Genomic DNA, 25,242 nt, shown 5'->3' with positions numbered 1-25,242 from the left:
ATAACCTTCAAATATTCAGCATCTCAGTGTTAGACAAGGAATTCTGCAGCACTTACACAAAGCTATGTGGGTGTGAACAGTTCTACATCTTGTATGACAGGAGGTGTAAAACACAAATCATCAAAGCAGAGACAGAATGTGACATTTTGAAGCATGCAGTATGAGCTAATCAACCTTCTTATTTTGTAACTGTACTTTGTCTGTAAAGAATGTAAGCCCTGTTATGTCCAGCTGAGCCTGGTTTAGGTGTCTTGATATAGATCAGAGAGCTGTGGGATGTTCAGTTGTGGTGTACAGCATTATAATACCAGTGAGAGACCAGTGACTCATGGTGTATGATGATGATTATAATGATGATGATGATGTAACAAAGCCAGATTGGTACAGAAATGCCTTGCAGTTATTGTACAAAATATATGGAATATGTGAACATGATGATGTGACTACTAAATGCATTTCAATCAGGAGAGACCGAGTTTGGAGAAGGTGCACATTTATTCAATTAAAGACAAATGTGTTTTGGTGTTTAGACCCCGAAGTGACATCATCCAAGAAGTGGGGAAAAAATGGAGGTGAAGCCAATGAAAGAGCGAGAGAGCGAATATGTGAAGAGGGAGGAGTGAGTGATCCAGGAAGCTTGTTGCAGAAGTGAGAAATATAGGTCTGCGCTAAGCTCCACATTAATAAAAAGATTATGTGAGATATTTATGCATTACATTGGTTGTTCAGACACAATGGGAATGCTCATTAAGGTCTGTCATTCATTTAACCTCTGATAACCATGCTAAACCCACAGATTCCATCTGATTGTTTATCTATTAATATCTAGACTGAAAAAGGGACGGCTAAAAATATCTTTAAAAAAATCACAGCCAACAATAATTAAGGGTTATTCTGCGATACAATCAAAATGACACAATGTCAAAAATGTGTATTTCATACCTGACAACCATACCTCCAGGCTAAAGAGATTGATCTGTGCTCCCCCGCATCTCCCCCCAGCTTAGCCTGGCATGTGTGATAATAATGGCCCCAGACATGGGTGACAGGATCTGTCCCATTTTGGCTTCTTGTGTTCTAAAGCTTTTTTGTGTGTTGACCTTGGCTTTATTACATGGCAAGAGAGAATAGATAAAGCCTGAATCACAGTCTGGTATTTCAGTTAATCTATTGTTTCTCAAGGCCGGGTGAGATCATCATCAGCGTGGAAAGGTCACAAACTGCAGCAGCCAATGTGGTAGAGTCCATCACCGGAGCTGCTGTAGGTAACCAGAGAGTGTTTGTGACAAGGAGTGTGGGTCACTGACAAAACCTACCCGTAGCTGTTATTATTATCTTCAGATGTGTTGATGTCTTTGTAATTTAAGTGAAGTTTTTGGCAAAATTTTGTCAACATGCAAAGTAATTAAAACACGTATCTATGTCTACAGAGTTGACCAGGGATGATATTGATATTTTAGCAGGCTGACGCATCTCATGGATTCCATTGATATTGACTTACTGCAAAATGCTCTTCACGGGGAACAACAGTGTGATATTTACACGATAATCCTCAACAAAATGATGACGTATATCAGGGTTTCTCAAACGTCTTTGCTCCGGGGCCCAGTGATGTTACACATTGTGCTCTCCAAGGCCATGTAAAACATGACGTCTTGTGTGGTGTATGGTTTGTCTGTCGTCATATAACAGCTGCATCAACAACAACAGAATGAAAAATAAATAAATAAAAAGGTAAAGACATTATAGAACTGTAAACGTTTAAAGCAGTTACAGGTCTGTATATATTCAGTTATCTGATTATCTGACACACTTGGCTGTTGGTGAACAGTAGGAATGATTTCCTAACCTTTTCTCTGTGACAGCAGAGCTTAATGAGTCCATGTGAGATGCTCCCCTGTCTCTGCAGTGAGCTGAGCTGTGGATTGGCTGGTGGGATTGTCCACGACCGACAGAGAGTCACTGTTTAGTGACTGGTCAAAAAAGTGTAGTTCACTGTAATTTGTAACATTAGAATACTGTTGTTGGCTGTGTGCTGCTTCATGTTGAATATCCCATAAAGCATTACAAACTTCAGTACAAAACCTTATTATACAGTATATTACTGTTGTAAAACAGCTTAATCCAGCCCCATTGCTAACCCCATTGCAACAGTGCAACCAAGCAGTTTTTCCTTGTACAATCTGTTTATTGTTATGAATATGTATTTTTAAGGTGATCTTTACCTAAGCCCTTACCCCATTTTAATGCCTTACTGTAACCAGTGTTGGCCACATGGCATTTTTGTGAGCATGTGTTGCTTTTTTTGCATTTAATTTAAAAACCCATTAAAAAAGCCCATTGACTGAGGACGAAGGAACCAGGAGTGCTAAAATGTGAACAATTTCACAGGTTTCCTGTGCCTCTCCATTCACCTTTGAAGAATGCCTACATCTTGACAAAATTATTTTGACAACCAGACTGTCCCAAAAGTTTTTTAAAAATACTGGAATGACACAGCATACACTACACAAATTTAGGGTGTGCACGCTGCACTACATGCAAATGCACTAACAGAAGTATCTAAAATTAGATGCAGCATTAGTTTAGTTTGTCTGTTTCCCCCTAATTGAGCCTGTGCACCATCATTTCCATAGAAAGACAGGACAAGACAGCATTGTCTTTTTCCCCAAACTGAATACATGAATACACAAGCTACTCCACTGATAATATAAAAAAAAGTATCACCAGCTTATGCTGGATTCACATGTTTTTGGTTTACACATAGACTTCCCGGTGAGCGTAACCTCGAACCTACCAGCAGACATTTTTTATCTATTTTCAGGATGCACATTGAACAACAGCATAACTCATGCTCACTTGTAAATCTGCACAGATTTCAGGTTCAAAGTGGGGGTTTTTTGACATCGACTTATTTCCCCTGAGGGACAATAGAAGGAATCCGGGTTCTTGGATCTTATCTCTCTGTGGTGCCTGCAGTATTTGGGCATCATGCAGGGTGCAAAGCTGTGGAAACATATGAGTGACTCCAAGCAAAGAGACAAGTGAAGAGGATATTTTACTGAGAGGTGTCAGTATGATAAACCAATGAACATATTATTAATGTGTCTGGAGTCTCTGCCATGTACTCACAGCAGTGAAACAGAATAAGCTGCACTCTGTGTAGGCAGCAGCACAGTGACTTACCAAACGCCACGCATGTAATTTGTTGCTTAGATAACAGCCAGGAAACACACACACTGGCCGAGCCTGGCTCTTATTATAACTCTGTGTTGTTACTAAGCGCTCATGAGACCTCATAACAGTAAGGCAGATAAGCATATTCTGCTGCTTTAGATGAGTAAATTGAATTCAGTGATGGACTTTTGATGATATGAGTGTGACGGAGCAATGAATATGACCAGAAAAAAATGGGCCACTCGTAGATTAGTTTACTGAAGCGAGATGAGCTTAAAATCCCAAATGTGGGAAAAGTATATACGGTATTTGTAAAATGAAAACAGCTCCCACAAAGATAAAGTTACAGCTTTAAATGATTGATTAGTTATGACCTAAGTAAATTAAGGCCTGGCGGGACTGTGAAAAGAAAGTGATGTTTTTTTATTATTAGGGATACAATTCTCATTTAAGAGCGCCTTTAGAGATAAATGCCTGTAAACAGAGGATTAATGTGCAACAAGGCTATAATTTTAAAGTATTAGATAAGGGAAGTTGATTACAGAGACACAGAGGCATAAAGGACTACTGCAACTGAAAATTTAATCAACTGTGCATACCCGATGGTGTCATACAATAAGTGCACAGAAGTCTCTGTTGTGAGTGATAGAGAAACTTGCTGCAGATTACAAAAGTTTTGTTTTTAGGAAGTTTAACTTAAATTTGTTGTGATGCCTCAAACTGAACAGTCTCAGAATATTTTCATTCTCTCTATTGTATATTTTACACCCTTTCACCACATGTTCCACAATCTAAAGTTCACCCATAAGCTTCTCCTCCTTTCTCAGTTGCCATGGCGACGAGTGCCCTGCCTAAAAAGGAGCAACAACCACAAAAATACTGTGTGAATTTTGTTGTGCAGCCGCAATGGGAGAAGGTACAATTTGCATTTATTTTTCAGGTCAGATGACTCTGTAGAAGTCATGGGTGTCAGCATCAGTGGCGTAAACATGACACCTGATGTCAACCGCCTTCCTTTCATCACAATCCATCTATTCATTCATCCATTTTTATATGCAGTGACTCTTTGCTTCTCAGCCTTGTGTAACGTATACTTGACCTTGTATTTACCAGGGCTGCTTATGCACAGTTAACATAGCCTTTCTGTGATAAACTCATAATGTGACACATCAACAAACATTAATAAAGGACTGGTTTGTCTGCTGGATTAGCAGTTTTACTCCTATTTTAAAATGTATATGTTCTTTTTTCATGTAAAAGTGGTAGCATAGTAAACATGTTATGCCTATTTGCTATTTTGAGAACAGCTCAGTTTGTTTCCTTACATGTATAATCGATCTATAACTGCACGGGGTCTCTTTCACCACACGAACCTTTTGATGGAGATTGTGTGCCATTCACATGCTACACCTTCCTCTAAAACATCCCATCCATCGTTGAAAAAGTCAACGATGCCTCTGCTGAGTCTGGTTGTGTGTCGCTAATGAGGGGACAATTAAATATTCTAGAGATGCAAGTGTTGTCAGGCTATCATTAGGCCTCAAATAAAGGTCAACGCCAAGGGTGTCGTGCAACCTTCTACTACCACTTCCTGTGCCAGGGGACCATGGTTGAGTATTGATCAAACAGCCTGACATGAATGGTACAGTGATTATTGATAAGTTTGTTTACTTACTGCTGAAACTCTTAGCAGTGGTGAGAGGGAAAGAGAAAAACAAATGGAAGTTAACACTTTAATTGGAAATCTCAACAACCCTTTTATGCTGTTAACTCGCGTTGTGAGCGCGTTCAGAAAGAGTGAAAGAAAATCATGCATTTCTTTTCAAGCCAAAACCTAGTGTGACATAAAAACTCGGTAGCACTGTAATCAAAATAAGAGAGCCTTTCTACTGCCTTGACTTTGTCAGCCAGTCCACCATGTCCACCCCTACAGGCACCTTTCATTGTTAGAAAGGTTTAAAGTTGCTCCCTTTTTCTCTCAGAAAGTTGATTTCAGCACTTACTTGCACTTAACAGAGAAATTTCTAGGTTACTGCTGACACATGGCAGCTTTTCAGTCTATCCAACCTGTATGCAGTATATGAAGGCAAGGGTTATTAAAGAAATATAAATCCAGGGAAGGTGTATCGTGTCAAACTGAACTGCTGAGGGCAGAGTACTGTGCGAAAATGATTTCTGTATACGTGGCTACCCACACAAAACAAAAATAATGAGGTCTAGAGAAATATAGGTCAGATGTAATAAGAAAACAGCCCAAACGTACTCATGTCTGCCTTTTGTCTGGGGAAAGGAGATCCACTAAGAATAACACATAAATGCTAAACAGTTTGTGTCTCCACGGCACTTGTTCATTATCATTTTATGGGATTTTGCATGCTTACTTTTCATTACGGGTCATTTGCCTGTTGGCCGGGAGGACTGTCTCTTGTTACAGACAGTGAGACTAACCCTTAACCATTTCCTGTGGATTACCCTGCGTGATGCACATGCTGGTGGCACAAATCTCTGTCATGCAGGTTTTTTTTCTTTTTTCTTCTACAAACAATGAAACCAATATAAAAAGACAAACCTGGCAGAAGCACAAGTGCTGTGACGCATACAGATTAAAAATCCGCTCATGTTAGGATGGATGAACAGGTCTTCACCTGGATGTGCTCTTTTGAACAAACGGGGTGAAACACTATTAGAGAAAAGCCTTTGATATACATCATCAAAATTCCTAGTAAGTACAGTTATGTTTTTTTTTTGGATGTTCTTCTCTGACTGGCTAAAGGTTGCACAAGGTGCTGACTCCTGTTATTTGCTGAAAATAATTCTGTTCCCAGCATGGCCAGGTTAACCCACTAGGGGGCCCCTGGGGCAAAACTGAGCCAGGGACTCAGTTGACCCTCCCCTTCTTCCCCCTCTTTGTGCAACTGTGTTGCTTTCAAGTGCAATGTGCAGCAGACAACCCCCGGCAAATAATTATATTGTGCCCCAAGCTGTGAATCAAACAATAAATGTTGGCTGGGATATTGCAGACCCTGGGTTTGCTGTGGGACAATAAATTTGCATCTTATTTAGAAGTAAAAAACAAAACAAAAAAGGGAATTTAATGGTCTTAATACAGGTTTAACTCCTGGGACCATGTATATTTGAAGATGTTGACCAGCTTATAATAAAGAACGCAGAATGTCCTTATCATACTTACACACAAATAGCAATTAACTCGCTCACGAACCGTGACTTCAGGGCTTCTGTTGGTTGTTAAAAGGTAGTTCTCTTGTATGTATGCCATTAATCAAGCTTTTGTTTCATAGCTAAAAATCCTGCATAATTAATAATTATATACACTTATGATGATGCACCAAAACATTTCAAACGATAAAAATAACACCACGTAATATTTTATTTAGTATTTATCAAAATTTGGAGGCTGGTTGGCTATGCTCTGTGTGACAGGGGCTTTGCTGAAGAGCAAAAAAATCAAATTCTAATCTCATCTCCCAACTTGTTAGATCGGATGAAGAAAAGCTACCCCCGTCTATCTGACAGCAATTCTAGTTAACAGCACTTTTTGTCAGCACCTTTGTTTGGAGCTTGACTCGGTGCTGAGGTTGTCTTTGAAGAGGTGCGGTGCACGCACAGAATGAGAACATTAAATCTCATTAATAAAGAAGCAGGGAAGCGAGTCTGTCTGATGCCCTCATAACACTGTAGGATTATTTTACAACAACATCAGTGCCACTTTATTCTTCAGACACTCAGCGCTCCTGCTGCCTAATTTATCTCGTCGTGCATGTGCTCTGAATTCAAACACGGCCTGGCCCGAATATTCCAAATAGTTCAAGTTTCAAGTTCAAGTTTCATTTAATCTTTACTTCATTGTATTTTTTTTACAGTGTGTCAGTCAGTGTGAGTTTCCATTAAAACATCAAATCAATGTCTGTCTTGTATAAAATATTACAATTAGGGTCACAGTCATGGATACAGGAGAATGACAACATCTTCACAGGTCACAATTTTTACAGCAGTGTTACTCAGTGATGTGCTGCTGCATAAATAACATGGTAATTTAACAGAGAAGGCGTCAATGAACCGTCCATTGAGAGAATGATTCAAAACTCTAAATTATTCATTGTCAGATGCAGCTATCAGTAAAATGCACCTGATCATTGAGAGACACAAGGAGAAAGACAGCAAGCATAGATTTTTTCCACTTGTGTGCACACGGTGTGCTGCATGCGCTCTGCAGCTCACATCTCAGCATTTGTTCCACAGGGGTGCAAGTCTCATGTGAATCTCCTCAAAGGTTTCCACAAAGACGGCATTTATCTCAGCCACTACACGTTTTTTTATTTTCCAAGTATTTGTGATGTGCCGTCTTTTACCATCTCCTTAACACAATGCAAAAAACAGCCTGTATTCTTCTCTTTTGTACCCGCACAGATCCTTCTTCAGCACTTTGTTAGGATTTTCACAAATATATATAAATACATACCAATAAACTTTTCATTTTTCTGCTTTTTTTGTGGTCTTTCAAATTCACTTGTGTACAGAGCTGAGCTACCTTTACTTTAAATTTTATTTTATTTTTTCACTCCTGAAATATACATAGTTGCACCAAAAAAACAAACACAAATACAGCAACTGGTCAGCACCTCCTCCTCAATCATAACACGTCTGAGAGCTGCGGCTATTTAAATCTCACTTGTGATAAACATCTGTACATGTTTATGACACAATAGCAGAGAGCAGAGCTGCCAGTGAGAGAGAAAGAAACAGAAAGCTACTGTAACAATCAGAGATGTACGACAGAGTGAATCTTGAAGAACGCAGTGAAAGTGGGACATATCCCACTGTGTTGTCCATTATTATTATTATATTGTTTTCAAAAGCCACATGAAGTATTTCTTTGTTGGCAGGCTTGAGATGAATGTACTAGAATCAGGGAGTGCCCCACAGTTCCTTTGTAAGCCAGTCATTCCTGTCAGACATCCATTTGGACCAGCACTAGAACAGGCGGAGCCTCGGCCACTTTGGCCTTACGACGCAGCAGATGAGTCAAGCTCCTAAAGGAGGGCGTGGCGTGGAGGAGGAGCTCCTTGAGGCCTGCCCGAAACTCACGGCGAATCAGGCAGTAGAGCACGGGGTTGAGGCAGCTGTTGGTGTGTGCCAAACACACGGACAGGGGAAAGGCGTAGGCCTGGGCGTTGTAGAAAGCTTTGCTGAAGGGCACAAGGTCAAACTTTATGAGCACCCCCCACAGTGTCAGAGCCTGATTGGGAAGCCAGCACAGAAAGAAGGACAGAACCACGATGGCGATGGATTTGGTGACTTTGGAGCGCCGATTTTGGCGGCATTGCTTCACTTCTGGGTCTGCTGCGCCCGCGATGCGTCGGCTAAGGATGAAACGCAGCAGCAGTATGTAGCACACAGTGATTATGATCAGAGGGATGAGGAAGCCCACCAAGACTTTTTGCAGCTGGTACAGACCCAAAAGAAGCTGCGGATCCCAGGTGCCTGAGTCTGGAAAGCGCACCAGGCAAAGCTCCTCGTCCGACACCTGGGCGCTGGTGGAGTAGATGGCATGAGGCAAAGTGGCCAGCAGGGAGACAGCCCAGATGCCCAGGCTGGTCCACTTGGCCCTGGCGGCTGCTGCCTGCCGACTGTGCATCTTCAGTGCAGAGGAGATAGAGTAATAACGTGCCACACTCATAGCTGTGAGGAAGAATACGCTGGCATACATGTTCATGGTGGTAACAGAGCTGATAATTTTACACATCACACGGCCAAATGGCCAGCGGAAGTCCAGGGCTGTGTCCACCGCCCAGAAGGGTAAAGTGAGAACAAACTGCAGATCTGTGATAGCCAGTCCCATCACAAAGCAGTTGATAGATGATTGCTTCTGCCTGTAACGGGAGTGCAGCAGATACAAAGCCAGAGAGTTTCCTACCAGCCCCAGTGCACAGACTATGGAGTACACACACGCTATCATCACACGCACCACTACACTGGAGCTGTCTCCTTGAAATTCCATGATAGATTCCTTGGTGAGGAGCTGCAGCCAGCAGTGCAGTGACAGGTTGCCCGTGGAACCTCCGCTGCAGTTTCCAGTGTTGTCCTCCTGTGGAATCTGCTGTTCACATGGCTCTGGAGCCAGTGTCTGAACTCCAGTCTCATTCAGCTGCATGACCGGAGTCTCTTTCTCACATATCACCTGAAATGGCAAAGTTAGAGAGCTGCTGTGTGTTACAACAGAGAGAGAAAAGTTTGTGGTGATGGCATTTTTAGAATTCCTGTTGAGAGTGTGTGTGTGTGTGTCAGGTTATCTCCCACAGCGGTATGGATGCCATCCTCTCCCGCGATTATCCTCTTCTCATTTCTCCACGACTACTCACAGCTCTCTGCGCGCCACGTCCGTTTATAGGCTCCACGTGAACGCGCAGAGCTCAGTCGCGCGGTCGACGCTCCTCACCTCACCAGGCGGATGATTGGACCAGAGCGAATGCACGCTCTGATAGCTGCAGCCACATCAAAGTCTCCCAGAATGTCCGTCAGGGGTGAAGCGTAATGCATTTTGACACGACACGGACACCTCTTTTGATAATCATGTTTGCAGCTGTGCCGGCTTTTTTTTAAAAAAAGGGAGCTTTCGGAGACAAATAGTGCGCGTAAAATGCAAAGTGCAGAGAGGAAACCTGTGCTGATGTATGAGTGTACACAGTGCTGCGTGACGTCCTCACTCCTCTCGTTGTTGTCAGTTGTGGAGGTGAAGGACAAGTGTCAAGGACATCAAACATAAGGCTTTTGTAGCATGAGGCTGACTGAGAAAAGATGAATGTCATTTTCATTATTAAATACAATTCAGAGAGACTATAAAATATGATGCTCTCAGTAACCTCAGCATAAATCCCTAGAAGTAAATATTTTAAAGTAGATCACAGGTCCTGGAAGAAAATGTGCACAGAATGGGTTTACTTTGCATCATTTCTATGAGGCTTATGTGGTTTTTGTATCCATTTAAATTATAATAATATGCTTCCTCTGTCAAAACATGTGCTGCACCAAAAAAACTGTCATCAAAAAAAATGAACCAGCTTCCAGCTGCGATCAATAAAAGGGAAACATGCTTACAACATGTGGAGTACTTCCCCATTACCCAGAGTTCTTTAAAATCACTTTCCTTCTCTGTAAGTAATCCCATCCTGTACGTTTTTGAACAAATTAAAAAGACAGGATGAAAAAAACATATAAATCTGCAGACTTTTAATCCATTGCGACCCACTTCTTGTCATCTTAACAATTCTTAAACCTCTGAATGCGCGGGCACTGACAGAATGCCTGGTTTAATGTTCTAAGTGTTCAAATGTGTGATGAAGAATAAGTCTGTACTTACTAAGCACCTGACATTTCACCAAACCTCTGTTGATCCATTTGCAGTTATTATGCAGCTGTGAGGGACACCTCACTTTACCGCAGAAGACAGAAATGTGAAAAAAACTAACAGTAATTGCTCGGGCTGATGCAAAGCAACCTGTTTTGCATATTGGTAAAAACATTAACTGAGTGCTTAGATGTAAAAAAAAAGGTCATGCAGCCTCACCTCACCACTCCTCAAGCCACGTCAGGCTGTAGAAGACGTTCAGGAGGCTTTGCACAATGAGACAAACGGACTCTCTGGGCCCATTAGAATGAACCAAAAGGAAAGAGACATCGTGTGTGCATGCTGCACTGGTCCTGAATTGGTCTTCAGCGAGACATCAACCAGACACATGTCTAAAAGCGTAGCGTATCCGTGTGTAGGTTACAAGCTCCTGCAAGATTCACAAAATCATGTAGTGAGTCTGCCTGTTTACCTGATGGTTGATGTCCTCTCTACATGTATCAGGCTGGGTTACAGGGCAACTTTTAACCTTCCACTCTGAAGACAGTTGCTGCTTCTCTCCCTGCCTTTTCCTTTCTGTGGTCCTTATGAAAAGCATCTGATCATATGAAATGCTGTTTCTCTACTTCCAAAATGAATCTCTCCTCATGTGGCTGTGTTCTTTCCAGATATTAAAAGAGGGATAGTTCGCTAATGGTGTTTTATTTTCAAAACACACAGCGGCTCTTGCTACCCTTACATTATGCTTCTGTTACGCTAAGTCCAAGCCTGGGGCCACTCTTCAGATGAAGTTTGGGAAACATTACTTGCTTAGCCCTGCTTGCTGGATGACGATTGCCTCGTTTGACTCTACGGACATTCAGCCCTTTAAATATCCTGGTATTAGGTATGTTGTCTGATGAAGGTTTGTGTTCCTATTATGCCACTAGAAAAGTGCTACAGTATCCCTCTATTTAAGCAAACAGCACACATACAGTATATCTGGTGTACTGTTCTCCTTTTGAATGATACTGTGATATTCCTTTTCTTCTGTTCACTGAGCCTCCCCTGAAATGGTCTGGAACCCTTTTTTGGGAGGCCTGCCTCACTTTGAAAACCTCTTTCAACCCAAAAATGGCTGAAAATAATCAAAAACACAGTCACACACAAGGACATCTGCCTTAAGTCTGCTGACTGTATCCACCAGCAACTGTTTAACTTCTGTATGCCTCAGGGTTCAAAAGACAGAGGACCCAAAGCAAACACAAGAAGTAAAGACAAAAATATAAAACCCTTCAAAACCACTGATACATTTTGTGAAAAAACAATAACAAAAGGCTGTAACCACTTCACAAAAGAACAGACATGCTAGGAACAGGCAGGGCACACACACATACACACACATTGAGCTATCTGACCGGTACTTTCAGGACACCAGTGAAGCAGTAAGAGTGATGCAATGACAAAGAAGTCACTCCACGTGCTGTTTCGGATAGACATAACATAATATCAGCAAAGGAAATAAAGGCTGCACCTGAATGCCCCTTTTTGTGTTTAATGACTGATAAGCCTTCAGTGACCTCTGTGTAACTGACCCAAGGGAATATCTCTGTTCATTCATCCCACCTGACAGACCCATTAAAACAAACCACAGAATGATTCGATGGATATGTTTTGATGTGAGTGTGCTGAGAGTTCTGTCCGTCTCCTTGAATAAATGAAGAGTTTACTATGATGTCCCAGTAGGCCCATACTGAATACTGATGGCGTACAAAATCTGGTGTTTTAAGTGTGTGGTTACCAGTTCACAGAGCTCTGGCCACTGGCTAAGAGTTGGGATCACCTTGGGAATGATTAGTATTCCAGAGCAGAAAAGGAACAATTTCAGATTGTCATCTGTTAGGCTAATATTTGGCACAGGCTGTGTTCTGTGGATGCAATTCCTCTGTCAAACATTCATCCACGAGCTGACGCCTCACATTCGTTGCTTTAAGGACAATTTAAATGCATGCTGTTTTACACTCCCCGATTTTATACAAAGTGTGTTTTTGTCCTTTGTTCACACACAGGGGTAACTTTCCTTTTATTTGTGTTCTTCAAAATGACTAAATCTCTTCAAAGTAACAGTATAAAGGCTCAGTTTTAATCAGAATTGCTGTCTTTGAACTCTTACTTTCTCTGTAGAGATTATATAAAAATGTGTCTGAGGTAAATGATGCATAAACACGTTTATTTATAGTCCTTAGGTTTAGTGCAGCCACCAGCTCTGTGGTGACACGGTGCCCGGTTAATGAAACCTTCAGTTGTTTGCACTGCACATGTGTGTGTGTGTGTGTTAGCTCACCCCTCCTCTATCCAGTCGTTGTTTTATCATGCTGAAAGTTGACTGAACTGATGTGTGGCCTGTAATGACTCATTTGAAAATAAAAAGCCTGTATGTGGGTGTTTGTCTAGATAGCTCATGTCAAAATAGGAAACAATTATACAAATAAATAAATCAGTTTTAGAATTCAAAGGTTTGTCTCTAAGCTGCGTAAAAGTAAAACACAAAAGAATTTTCAAATGGATTTGCATGCCATTAACCCAAATCCTGTGAAAACTTTAGAAGGAAAGCCATAGCTGGGCTTCATATAGTTTTGATATTTTGATGCAAATCAGCCTGGCAGGATAAAATCAGAATCTCATCCTGTTATTACACCAAACCATTCAAAAATACATGACTCTATGAACAGGGGAGGAGCTATTAACATTGTTTATGATAGACTATCTCTTAAAGTCATGGAGTGCACCAATTATACATTACTTCCAATTTGCCAAGAGTCTTAATAAGGTGACTGGATCAAAGCTGATTTAAAAGGCTTCCTACTCACAGCGAGGTGTCTGCCCTCACATTTTACAGTACTCATCCAGCTCGCAGTTCTGACATAGTGATCAGAGGCAGGAGTAATTGCAGTGACTTCAAGACGTCATCATAGAATCATAATTTATTTCCATTTAGGCCAGTTTAAGCTTCTATGACAACTAACTGTTGTATTTTTGTCATGTTACAATCCATAAAGAAAGAAAGAAAGAGCAGCTGCATGGATTGTTTGTGGAGAAATGTGCCTCCAGTGTTACTAATAATATTCCTGGCACAATCTGTGTTGAGACTGTGGTGAGTTGATGATTATTTGTTTGGTCTGTGTGTCCGTATCGTCACTGAATTCAGCTGTTCACGCCGCTTACAAAGTTGCATCAGTGTCATTTTAAGTAGCACATCAAATGAGAAAGAACAAATTATTTATCAAGGGTAGTCTGACACACGCTGTGAGGTAAGGGATAATTAATCTCTACACGGCAGCCACTATATGCAGCTAATCTGCAGGGAGCGGATGTGTGCTATAATGCATAGAATTGTAATCGATGATAGGAGTCCATAATTGTAAATAACAGTATATTCCACATAATATTCCTCATTTAATCCCATTATTTCATTCATACTTTAATTAAATAATCTTTCTCCATTGATGAAAACCAATAATATAACACGTTACTATTATTGGCATCCAGCGTGTGACTCATTTCCTAATTTCTGTGGAGCTGCACACGTGTGAAGCCTTCACATCCTTTTAACTTGGGTGTGAATTAATTCACAAATGAGTCAATCACATTGAGCCTGTGTATAAATATTATGTGTTCTATGAATTCAGAGATTAATTATGTTTAACCTTTTAGTTTCTGCCAAGGGACCAGCATTATCAGTCGATCCTCACCGGGCCGGTGTCGGATAACACAGATAATTTCCTGTGCTGTTGGGATGAGGGTCACAGAGGTGGCATGCAGATGATATTTGGGCAGCTTACAGTGTACAGTAAAGATGGAAATGAGTGACATTAAGAGGCTGCATTTAAAATGGGAAGCAGGTAGTGTGAGCTCTACAGTACTGTGATGACAAAAGTGAGCTCAGCTCAGAGCACGGATCAGCTGCATTAGACAATGGTATCTCATCTTGAGTCATAGAGTCTATACAATGCTTTATGTTAGACTGAGCACTCAGCACCGTGTGGCATTTAGCACACGGAGCTGCAGCAGAAAAGTGGATTGTATGGAAACAAACATCAGAGCGGTAGCACCTGAATCACCCTCACACCTCGCTGGTGTGAAATATTGATTACACAATGTGAGCTCTCAGGCTTGAGAATGTGCTTAGTTGTTTTAATTCTCTCTGTGAAATTGGAAAAACAATTTTGTTAATAAGAAAGTTTGGCGGTGCTGAGGAATCTTGCAAAAAAAAACAAACAGAACAGTGAGTTTATCTGGGTCGTCCTCGCTCCTTGAAAGAAAAAGTCCATTTGTAGATTAAAAAAGAGAGAAAGAGAAGAAGAAGATGATTGGGAGACACTCAGTGTTCCTTACATTCCCTCATGACTAACCAAAATCAGTGGGAGCCGGTGTATAAAGCCCCCTCGGCTCCATAGGGATCTGTTTAATCAAAGTGATGGGTTAAGGTGCTGATTAGAAACACTGACGGTCAAGAGACTTTCACCCTGATTAAAGACGGAGCATGACAGAGTCAAATAAAAAAGGAACTAAGCCAGGTTGGAGATCAGAGAAAGAGAGATGAGCCTGCTGGTTGTGTTGACACATGGTTTGTTGTGTGTCCACAGGCAGGTACGAGGTGCCTTGGGTTTTACTATAAGGCATTGTTTTCTTGAAATAAGTAAGAAATAAGTGCCTACTAATAAGTATATGTAAAACTTTAGACCAGCCCTGAGCAAAGTCAGGCATGAAGTGACTCAATAGAAGAAACATGAGAAAACTTGTTATGGGATGAATTTTCATCATCTGCTTCCGTCCTCTCTGTAGAACCATAACAGCTGTGACTTCCCTGGAGTTTCCTTATTAAGGCTTGCCAAGAACAAGATACAATGTGCCGTTTGACCATGTGTTTACAGCAGCTCTCAAAGGCCACATTCAGAAAGATAGCTGTCATCTGGAGAAGCAAAAAATAACACTAAACTCTTTCAATCTCTCATGCAAAAAGCACGTGTTTTGTTGAAGTTTTGGGTTGTTGTTACGAAATTAATGTTCCCTTCACGTTGCATCTGGTCTGCAGAGAGCCAAAAAACATGTTTTTTAATATGATAAATCCACGTGTCAGAGACGCTGTCCTATCTTTAGTGTGATTTATTTATTTATTTTTCTCTTCTGTCAGAAAAAAACTATATGACCAGATGATTTCTAGAGTGGATCTTTTAATCCCACAATTGAATCTTCAATCTTTCAGAAAATGTCAACCCGGACAAGTCAGACCGATGTTAGATGAAATCCCGGCCTGAGAGGCGGCTGGGTTAAGAACACTTTCATCCCATCATTGTGTGTTTGGCAATGACAATCCAGGCAGTGAGTCTGTGCTGTGGACACAAGCAACAGCCTGCCTTCAACAAATAAATATATCAGCTGAGTAAAAAAAAAAAAAAAAAAACTCTGACTCATGAGATAAGAGGTCACCTGTCCCACCTTTGGCCCAGTTTTCTGTCTTCTGTCTTTGTAAAGCACGTCTCTGTCAAAGCTGCTGCAGCCTGCTCACCCTTTGAGACATGTGTAAACACTTTTCAGGCAGTGAAGCTGTAAAAAGAGAGATGCTGCACTGCGTGCCCCGAGCTGCTTTTTAATTATTAAAGCTTGAAAATTTCATATAGAAAAAAAATGAATCAACAGCATTTCATAACCTCTGCTTTTCTTGTGACATCTTTTATTTGAAGCTTTTTCATCCACAAATGAATCTTAACAGTGTTAGAATCAGTTCTTCAGATGCTTTTATAATCTTTTAACTTTCTGAAAAATTATCCATATAGATCAGAAGTGTACACATCATCACAGCAATATTTACCCAGACTCAAACACTAATTTACAATTTTATCACACACGGAGGCCAAAGCACACAGGTCATGGTGATTGTAGTGGAACAAAAAAACATGCAGACAACATAAAGGCAAAAAAAGAATTTGATTAAAACATAATTTTCCCTATGTGTGTGTGTGTGTGTGTGTGTGCAAACAACAGTCCTCAATAATTCCCAGCTCTAATGCTAAGATGATTACATAGGGCTAATTTCTTTATTTTTCCTACATGTCATCAGCATGTGGTTGTAGTCCAGCAGGGCGATGAGGATTCAAGGTCACAGTAGCTATGTGACCAGTAATTGGGTCTACATGGAAATGACTGATTCTGTCTTCCTGACTGCTATTTAGAGACACAGACTCCAAACTCGACTGTTCCTGCTTTACTCCCAGCTTCCCCATCAGTGCAGTAATATCTTCCAATCCCCTGTCTCCTGGGAAATGCCGGTGCAGAGGCTGTGCTTCATCCTCAGCAGAGAACGCAGAGTCAATGACATGCAGCACACGGGATGCCTGGAGGTTCTGCAGGGACCGTGACTGGACTGTGGGAGAATTAGACACAGAGGAGGTGGAAAATAAATAAATAAATAAATAAGTCCAAGCCTCTGTAGGAATGCAGCTCTGCTTATTATGGTGTTTTTTTTTATAACTGGCACTGCGGTTGTGTGTGTGTGTGCATTCATTCACACATTAGAGAGTACATCGTCAAATTCACACATTAAACCTTCTGAAAACTTGTAGCATGGCCGTCGGCAGTCAGAGTAAATCATTGATTGCTTTTTTCAAGCCCGTCAGACCACTTATGGTAACAAATTACACCTTGCTGCTGTGCAAATCCTAATCTCGCTTAATAATTAAAAAATGACATTTAGTGGGGTTATTCCAATAAATTTGATAATTCAGTAATTCATCAGAAGCTGTTGACAGAGCAATAGCTTAATAAGCGTAATGATAATGCATGGTGCTGGTCCTCTAATCTTTAACGCAAGATGACAGCAAATCCTCCGACAGGCGGAGCAGGCTGTGAGGCTCTGCGGGTGAGAACCTTTGCAGCAGTGGGTGAGACTGCAGCTCTAACAAGCTCTGCAGCTGTGACAGAGAGGTGCTGGATTAGCTGGCAGGCAGCCGTACAAAGCTATTTGCTGGTGAAGGTTACTTACTTCTGACTGGACTGAAGTCTCCTTGGCTGACCTTGGTGTCAGAGAAGGGCTTGAGGCTGGGGAACAGGATTAGGGAGAAGGACAGCAGAAGAACCTAAGAAAAAAAATTAAATACAGGGAACAGGAGTTAGATTTTTTTTCAACATTCTTGAAACTCTGAATAAGTAGCGGCTTGAATGGAATATGTGTGAATATGCTTCCAGGTCCAGAAGAAACAGTAATCATTTTCTTGCTATCCTGTGAAAAAAACATTCAGTGACTGGGAACTGAGATTTATTCATATTTATAGATTAAAAGTTCCTCTTCATTTTGCCTCAGGTTTGGCAGTTTATTCCACTGTGGTGATCAAAGGAAATCAATGGCATCCATTCAGAGAAGTAGAATAGATTATCTTTGAATCCTGAAACAACATGTTTTCATTGTTTAGCCACAAGTACAGCTGGCCCTTAACAGGGAAACATAACATGAGGTTGATCGCCATCAAAAGTAAGGGTTTTGCATGTAAAAGGTATTTAAAGTTGTGAGTTCATGTGTTTTAAGGAGCTCTTTACCAAACCCCTTACCTTGTTCTTTAATATCTAACCTTACCAATTACATGCAAAATTCAGCTGTGATGAAAAATGAAACTTAAACAACTGGTGGTTAGGGAGACTTGAACCTCCTAACTCAGACTATTGTGGCTGTAGTCCTACAGTAGCTTGGTGTTGCATCTGACTGATGTATTATTGGAGTTTTTTCATAAGGATGTGCTGCACAAGCACTATAAACAGCCACAATGTCAAATCACAAACGACAAAATTTGGCCTGATTATCTGTTCTGCCAGTCTCTCCAGATGGTCAATTGTGTTGTTTTTTTGGAGTGACCCATATTTGGCATTCATGTTGCTACCAAAGATTTCATATTCACTTGTTCTAATAATTTCACTATGGCTGACTGTCCTGGTTCAGTACAGATCTTTGAGTGTTGTTGTTAATTTGTCCTTTCAGTCATTTTGTTTATTGTGTACATTTCTACATTGGTCATTCTTAATGGCTGATCCAGCCATAGTAACTGTTGACTGTATGAAGGTGATGTTGTCAATGTGCGTCATATGCTGTGTCCACCTGCTCTGTTAATCTGACTGGCACACACACACACACACAGAGGACAGCCATACCAGTACACATGTCCCGGTCTGGGCTGGCTTGTTAGATGTATTCATGACCAGGGCTTGCAGCCTGCGCAGCTGTTCCATTAGTGACCTGTGGAGATGAATATGGGTGGGAAGGGAAAGATGAGGAATAGAAAAAGACAAAAATAATTGGATTAACACAGGGCTGGAGGGACCAGAAAAGCAGGCAAAACGCCAAAGGCAAATAAATCTCATAACAAACATCACCAAGAGGATAACAGAGGAAGGAATGGTTAGAAATAAAAAGAGAAGTCTCATTTTGAAAACACTCACATGTTGCATTTCTCCAGCTGGGACACTTTTCTCTGCAGCTCTTGGTTGTGTGCATTACAGGCAGCCATCCTTAAGGGAATAATATACAAGGGAAAGAGTGGAGCGGTAGGGCGAATGTGGAAAAACGACAATTATTAAAAGGTTTATTGTATCAACATAAAAATAAAAAAAATAAGTCAAGTGTCAATTTCCCTTTTGTCCGAATCTTTGTGTCTTTTAACCTCTTGACTTCTTTTCTTTACTGGGAACAGTTCTGTCATTCCTTTTTTAAGAGTGGCTCTTTTTTAAGCTTTTTTCTGTCTACAAGTATGCTGGGAGCATTGCAAATACTTAGGTGTTGTACCACTGGGAGTCTGTCCAAACCTGCACAGTGGACGTGTTCACACGGTCTTACAGGCTGTGTTGACACTGATTTTGTTTTTTTCTCTTAGTGTCAGGACAATTTCACTTGTTAATATTCTTTCAAGCAGAAGACACTGGCCTGGACTTCCTTCCTGAGTAATTTCTGATCTCTGCAGAGGCAGACATGTATGTGTGTTTTTTAACGTCCCTGCCCGCAAATAACAAAAAAGGATAACACAGAGTCTGAATGTGAGTATCACGTCTCTGCATGCTGCTCTCAGAAATATTTTGTGCCTTTGGGGCTCAGCAAAGAGCCTCAATTACCTCACAACTTCACTGACAGACAGTGAACACGGAGGGAGCAGGGAATGACATATGACAAATGCCAGAATCAAACCACAGTGACACAAGGTGACATTCATGGTCCACTGAAATGGACTGACTGGCGGCTGCCGTGAGGCTATAACAGGAAAATATAATGAAGAAATTGCTGTTTTTTTTGCCTCAGCAGCAGCTGAACCTAATCGTTAGCATGCTGAAACAGGCACGCCCATCATCACTTCTCTGCTTTCCTGTATAATTCAGAAGCTTACCTGCTCTCCAGCCCGTCAATATACTCTTTCTTCTTCTTCCTGCTCTCCTGAGCAGACTGCTTATTGCGAATCTTTCTGCGTATCTTCTTCAGAATCCTTTCTTCATACTGACGGACAGATGGAGGAACATTTTCATTCTGATCCTCTTTGGGATAAGCTCCAGGAGCCGATAACAGTTTTTCATTGTTTAGGCATTGATAGCAACATACCTTTGTGAGAGGCAGCTGGCTGGGCAGAGTGACCCCCTCCTTTGCTAAAAGCTTCTTCTCATCTTCATTGAGAATCAACTCTTGAATGGACTTTTGGGAAGGTTGTGGGGGCTGGTGGTGAGATATGAATACTAATATTTAAAACATCAACACTGCTGTTTGATTAAATTTAGTCTCTGCCCTCTTCCTCTCTTCGACTCCCTCTCCCTCTCTCTCCCTACAGCCTCGCAGGAAGTAGTTAAATGAGTGCAGCCCATCAGGCCACCTTCATCACTCTCATTTCATGGCTACCTCAAAGCAATTACGATGAGAACCTAAGTTGCATTCTGCCATGTTCTCCTTCATCGTATTAAACCAGCCTGAGAAGATGGGATCAATGCTTGGAGTGTGCTCAAATCCACTCCTCCGCACGCCCTCAATTTCCAGAAGCACCAACATATTATTCTACTTGTTGTGACCTCGACCTGACGATAGAAATATTCTCTTTCCGAATGAAATGATGATGAGCGTTTAATATGCTGGAGCGGTTTACTCTCTCTGCAGTGTTGTGATCTTACATTACTGCACATTTAATGAGGTCAGATGTCACAGCTCATGAAGAAAGGTGCGGTTTAATGTAAAAGATGAAGACAAATATACGCCGCAACCAAACTTAAATCTTGTGTCTGCTGCTGCTGCATGCTCAGCAAAACTTTCCATAGATGAAAGTTTTAAAAATAGGAACTTCATTTGCAATTCCTCTGTCCCTCTGTGAATCCACGATTTCAGGGAGTGTAGTCATCCCGCTTGTTTTCACCAAAGTGCGCGCGCACACATACACTGACGTAAAAGGTGTGAGGGATGAAAAGGTTTTCTGCATGAGTCAAGCTGGCAGAAAATGTTCATATACATATACAAAGACACTGCTGCTTTCTCCTCTCCACCATCCTTACTCACTCTGACAAGGCTGGGACACACTTACCAGCTCCGGCGTGCCAGAGAGTAGCAGATCTTTGACAGTTAGCGGGAAGCCAGAGGACAGCTGCGGTTTATGCACGTCAGAGGGATATTGTGTAATCCTTGTCTTGCCCGTTGGGAAGCCCAGCTCCCAGCCATCTGCACCCACACACACACAGTAATACACACACACATAGAACATGCAAACAAAGATCATTAGGACTTACTGGTGTCAGCTCGGACTATGTAGTAAAAACCAACCAAAATATTGAGAAATGACATTTTGAGGCCGAAAGGTGTGCAAATACTAATTACTCATAATGTGTTCTTTCCTTTTTATTAGGTATAAAGTCAGCATCTTTGATCATTTAAATACTATTGATCACAAAATGTTGGGTCCTACTTTGTCCTCTGATACAAGGATTCATATTGATTTTCCAATTAGTTTTCCACCAATTATCCATTCTCAAATGACAATTTTATTGTGGATTTAAACAGCAGAATATTCTTGGGCAAATTCTGAATAATGTTTTTCAAGCTAATAAGAAGAATATTATTAATATTTTCTTGGTTTTTGCTTCCCTGTTATAATAAGCTGAACATATATGATCAGACAAACTATGAAGTTTGAAGACATCTGTTTGTACATGTTTTATCTTACTATTTAAAGTCCAAACTAAAATCTTAATAAAAAAAATAACAAAAACTGATGCCACTGTGAATGTTTTTCTTGACTCACTAAGATCAATGGGGACGCTGGCTTCCAGGTACGACTTGGTTTGTGGTCTTGTACCAAAGCACTGGTTGTCCCCAGGGGGGCTCTCAGGGCGCTGAGGACTGTCCATCTGGTCAGAGGGAGGGTCTTCACTTATCCCACTGTCGCTGTGCGATGGAGACCAGAGCGGTGAGGCTGGCACAGATTCACTTCCACTCAGGAGGACGTTGAGAAAGTCATTGTCTGCATGTTCAGCCGGCCGCAGCATCTGCTGGGTGAAAACCCTAAGTGCTGTCATTAGTGTGTCTGTGTGAGATGACAACATGGTGAGAGATGGGACAGTCTTTTAAAAAATCTAACAAAAGGCCTACAGCGTCCATCAAGAAGAATTTATACGACAACTAAAAAAGCATAACAGCTTTGCTCTCACATATGAGTGACATTAGTCTCACGCACATTTGGGTCCTGGATTGGCCAGGTTGGATGGTTGCTATGGTGTCCCGTTTCCTCATGGCGGAGAATTCCGTCATTTTGATCAAAGAGCCAGTCTAGCAGCTCAATGCCATCACAGTCCTGAAATGAGATCATGACATTTAATGGCCACACAGAGGCTTTTGTCTTTGTCTTTGTCATGTTTTTAGAAGCAAAACAAAAAAGACTATAAAGGTCTGATATGCTGCCACAGCAGGAGGCTGCTGTTCTACTGCCAACAATTCACCACAATCCCTCCCTGAACACACTGTACAGTACGATATGTTCTCCTGACCCGTGTAGATATCTAGTCTGTATGACAGTTCTTTGGACACTGACTGATAATAAATCAAATATCTCATTTGACTATGATTCTATAGCAATCATTCATGTACAGATTTAGATTCAAAGCTTTCATTTTCCTCTCAAGCTTAAACTTTGCTCTTACTTTCCTCGGCTACAGTAACCTATATTTGGGTTACTGCGATGCAAAGACAAACATTTAAGCATTTACCTGGACTCTGTAGTGCTCCATAGTTTTCCTGGTTGATCCAGACAAAATATTCCCTTTACTTTGTTGTGGAACAGCTTTGTCTCAAGTCCTAGCTGTATCTCCCAGCTCTTCTTCTTGGGTCCAAAGTTTAAACTCCAACTCAACACACCCAGCCGCAATAGTTTGCTTAGGCCTCATTGGCTATGAGAAGATATAACAGTGATCTGATTGGCAGCCGAGACACAACTGACTCACTTCACTCACTCTGTCTGTAAGGAGAGTGAAGACATGAAGTCTCCAGGAAGATGCGAACCATCAGAAAGGGCAAAGTCTGTTGTTTTCTTTTCTCTTATTTTTTTGATAGTGTATTGACATAAGGATAGCTCTGACCTTTGGCATATAGTCATAACACAACGATCAGACAGTGCAGGGAGTTTTTCTTTTTTGAGACAGTCAACACTGCTTTTAAAACATTACAGAACAAAAGGATTTCTAATGATCTGCGACAGTATAGATTAATTATTATATAAGTGTGTGTGTGTACGTGTGTGTCTGATGTTTAAAGGCACATTCAGCTTGTCTCATTGGATTTCCTAAAGAAAGAGGAAAAAGAAGAGAATTCTGACCACAATGTTCACACCCTGTATAGTCAGAGTTTTTAATTGTCTCATGTTACATGTAACTTTAAGAAGTAACTAATGTCCACCACTCCCAAGCGGCTGCTAGTAGACGTCCAAAATATGACACCTGGCACAAGCTTTAATTGGACTGACTGTGTACATGTAGCAGTACAGCATGTTTAATCCTCATTATAAAAGACTATAATGTCAAACTGTTGTACAACTGTGTACAAGAAATTGTAACAGTGGAAGCAATAGGCACTGTCTCTGTCTCTGCTGGACATATAAGCATTTCATTTAGCACCACAACCAAATTATTCACAGTAGTATCATTAAATCAACTCACTTGTGGCTAAATGCAGCACATTGATAGCTGTATCTACAAAGACTTCTCTAAATAGGCTCCTTATTTCTCCAGCCTGCAACAGCTAAGGGACGTTTTTCCAGGTTTAGTTGTTCAGAAAGATCAGTGTTACAAATAAAGTTGTCATTTCATCAAATACACCTCTGCAAGGTGTCTTCAATCTAATCTTCATCTGATGGCAAACAAACACCATCTTCTTCACTAGCCTCAGGTACATTCATTTTCAGAGCTGCACTCACCCAAAACACCCTGGAAAATGCTGCGAGGCTTCATCATTTTCTTTTTTTTAATGACTTTAACCTCACAGCAGTAACACAAAAGCATCATTCTGAGGTCAAAGTGGGGGGAAACTAACTCTCTTATCATCAAGTATCTAAAAAAAGGAGTAAAGCCTTAGAGAACCAGTGTTTGTAAATGCTTTTATTTTTCTTGACACCTTTTTTAAAGAGGAGGAGTTGATTGCTTGAATGAATTAAATGAAACAGGCAGGATGTAATATAGCCCAGGGATGTGAGGAAAGCTAAGAAAAACATGATTGTGCTTCAAAGCAGTGGATGAAAACATAATTACAAGGGAACAATTTGCACAGTTTGTTTATTATCTATGTGATTTAAAGGAGCAATTATTCTTTTTTCCCACCAAAATAAAACAAAAAAGTGAGTGTACATCAAGTACATGATTAAACAAAATCATCTTGCATAAGACTGAAGAAGTACAAAAAAAAGGGAGCTGTTGAAAGATAATAAGCACCACTGAGTTTTTTAAACATTGATTATGTTTCCTTAAACATCCGATTAACTGAAATGTCTGTATGTTTTTGCTCACTGTGTTTGTGTCTTTGTGTGAACGGCTAAGCTAGCTGCATGCTTTTAGGGCACAGTGAAGGCAGAATGATGTCACCCTCTGTAACAATTATTTTTATCAGTTACTGATGTCATGTATTGCACTTGTATATGATAACAGGTTTGGTAGAGATGGTGGAGGTGGGGAAAATGTGTTGCAGTCATAATGTTTCTACAGTGCTGACTTTGAGAAGACACTTCAGCTTTTCTTAGATCTTTAGAAAGGGAAAAAAAGAACAAAAGAAAACTTGCTGTGGACAGCAAAATAAACCACGACTCACCGACAGCATAAGCACTCTCTGCAGAGTCAACCCTAGGCTTTATATAACACAAAAATAATATTTTTTTATTACAACACAGATTGTTTAGGGCATTAAAAAGTGATCAATAATGAGTGGAGCATGCACACCAACATTATGAAAACATTTGGAATCTGTGCCTGATGTGTACAGCTGTAAATGAAGACAATCCTTTATCTCCACTGTTTTCCACTGCCAGCATGCCTTCAGATGCAAAGCTTAGCCCACTCATGCTTAGAAAGAATGAGGTAACTATAACTTAACCTACAACCAGCTCTATTTTGCCACTATGTTGAAATCAAAAATAGGTGCTGGAGTGTTGTTGGCAATCAGCGACCTCTCTAGTGGG

At 40.9% G+C, this 25,242-nt stretch overlaps 2 protein-coding genes across 3 annotated transcripts; both read right to left on the bottom strand.

Moving 5' to 3' along the window:
* Positions 1-7,136: 7,136 nt before the first annotated feature.
* rxfp3.2b (relaxin family peptide receptor 3.2b) lies at positions 7,137-9,539 on the bottom strand. Its single transcript, XM_028404551.1, has one exon. It carries the CDS (start codon positions 9,347-9,349, stop codon positions 8,147-8,149), a length of 1,203 nt encoding a protein of 400 aa, XP_028260352.1. The 5' UTR covers positions 9,350-9,539; the 3' UTR covers positions 7,137-8,146.
* A 6,685-nt stretch (positions 9,540-16,224) lies between these two features.
* creb3l3a (cAMP responsive element binding protein 3-like 3a) lies at positions 16,225-23,060 on the bottom strand. 2 transcript variants are annotated; one of them, XM_028404548.1, is made up of 10 exons: positions 22,790-23,060; positions 22,261-22,377; positions 21,829-22,075; positions 21,115-21,248; positions 20,154-20,264; positions 19,945-20,051; positions 19,010-19,078; positions 18,722-18,806; positions 17,565-17,658; positions 16,225-16,946 (listed from the first exon to the last, which is right to left on the bottom strand). In XM_028404548.1, exons 1-10 carry the CDS (start codon positions 22,808-22,810, stop codon positions 16,630-16,632), a joined length of 1,302 nt encoding a protein of 433 aa, XP_028260349.1. In that variant the 5' UTR covers positions 22,811-23,060; the 3' UTR covers positions 16,225-16,629. The 2 variants fall into 2 exon arrangements, with proteins under 2 accessions (XP_028260349.1, XP_028260351.1); XM_028404550.1 differs by having other exon boundaries at positions 21,829-22,072; positions 22,790-23,056.
* Positions 23,061-25,242: the final 2,182 nt, after the last annotated feature.

This window comes from Parambassis ranga, chromosome 4, assembly GCF_900634625.1.
Source record: "Parambassis ranga chromosome 4, fParRan2.1, whole genome shotgun sequence".
NCBI classification, from domain to species: domain Eukaryota; kingdom Metazoa; phylum Chordata; class Actinopteri; family Ambassidae; genus Parambassis; species Parambassis ranga.
Note: the sequence above shows the minus strand (reverse complement) of the source record. Positions and strands in the feature narration are given on the sequence as shown.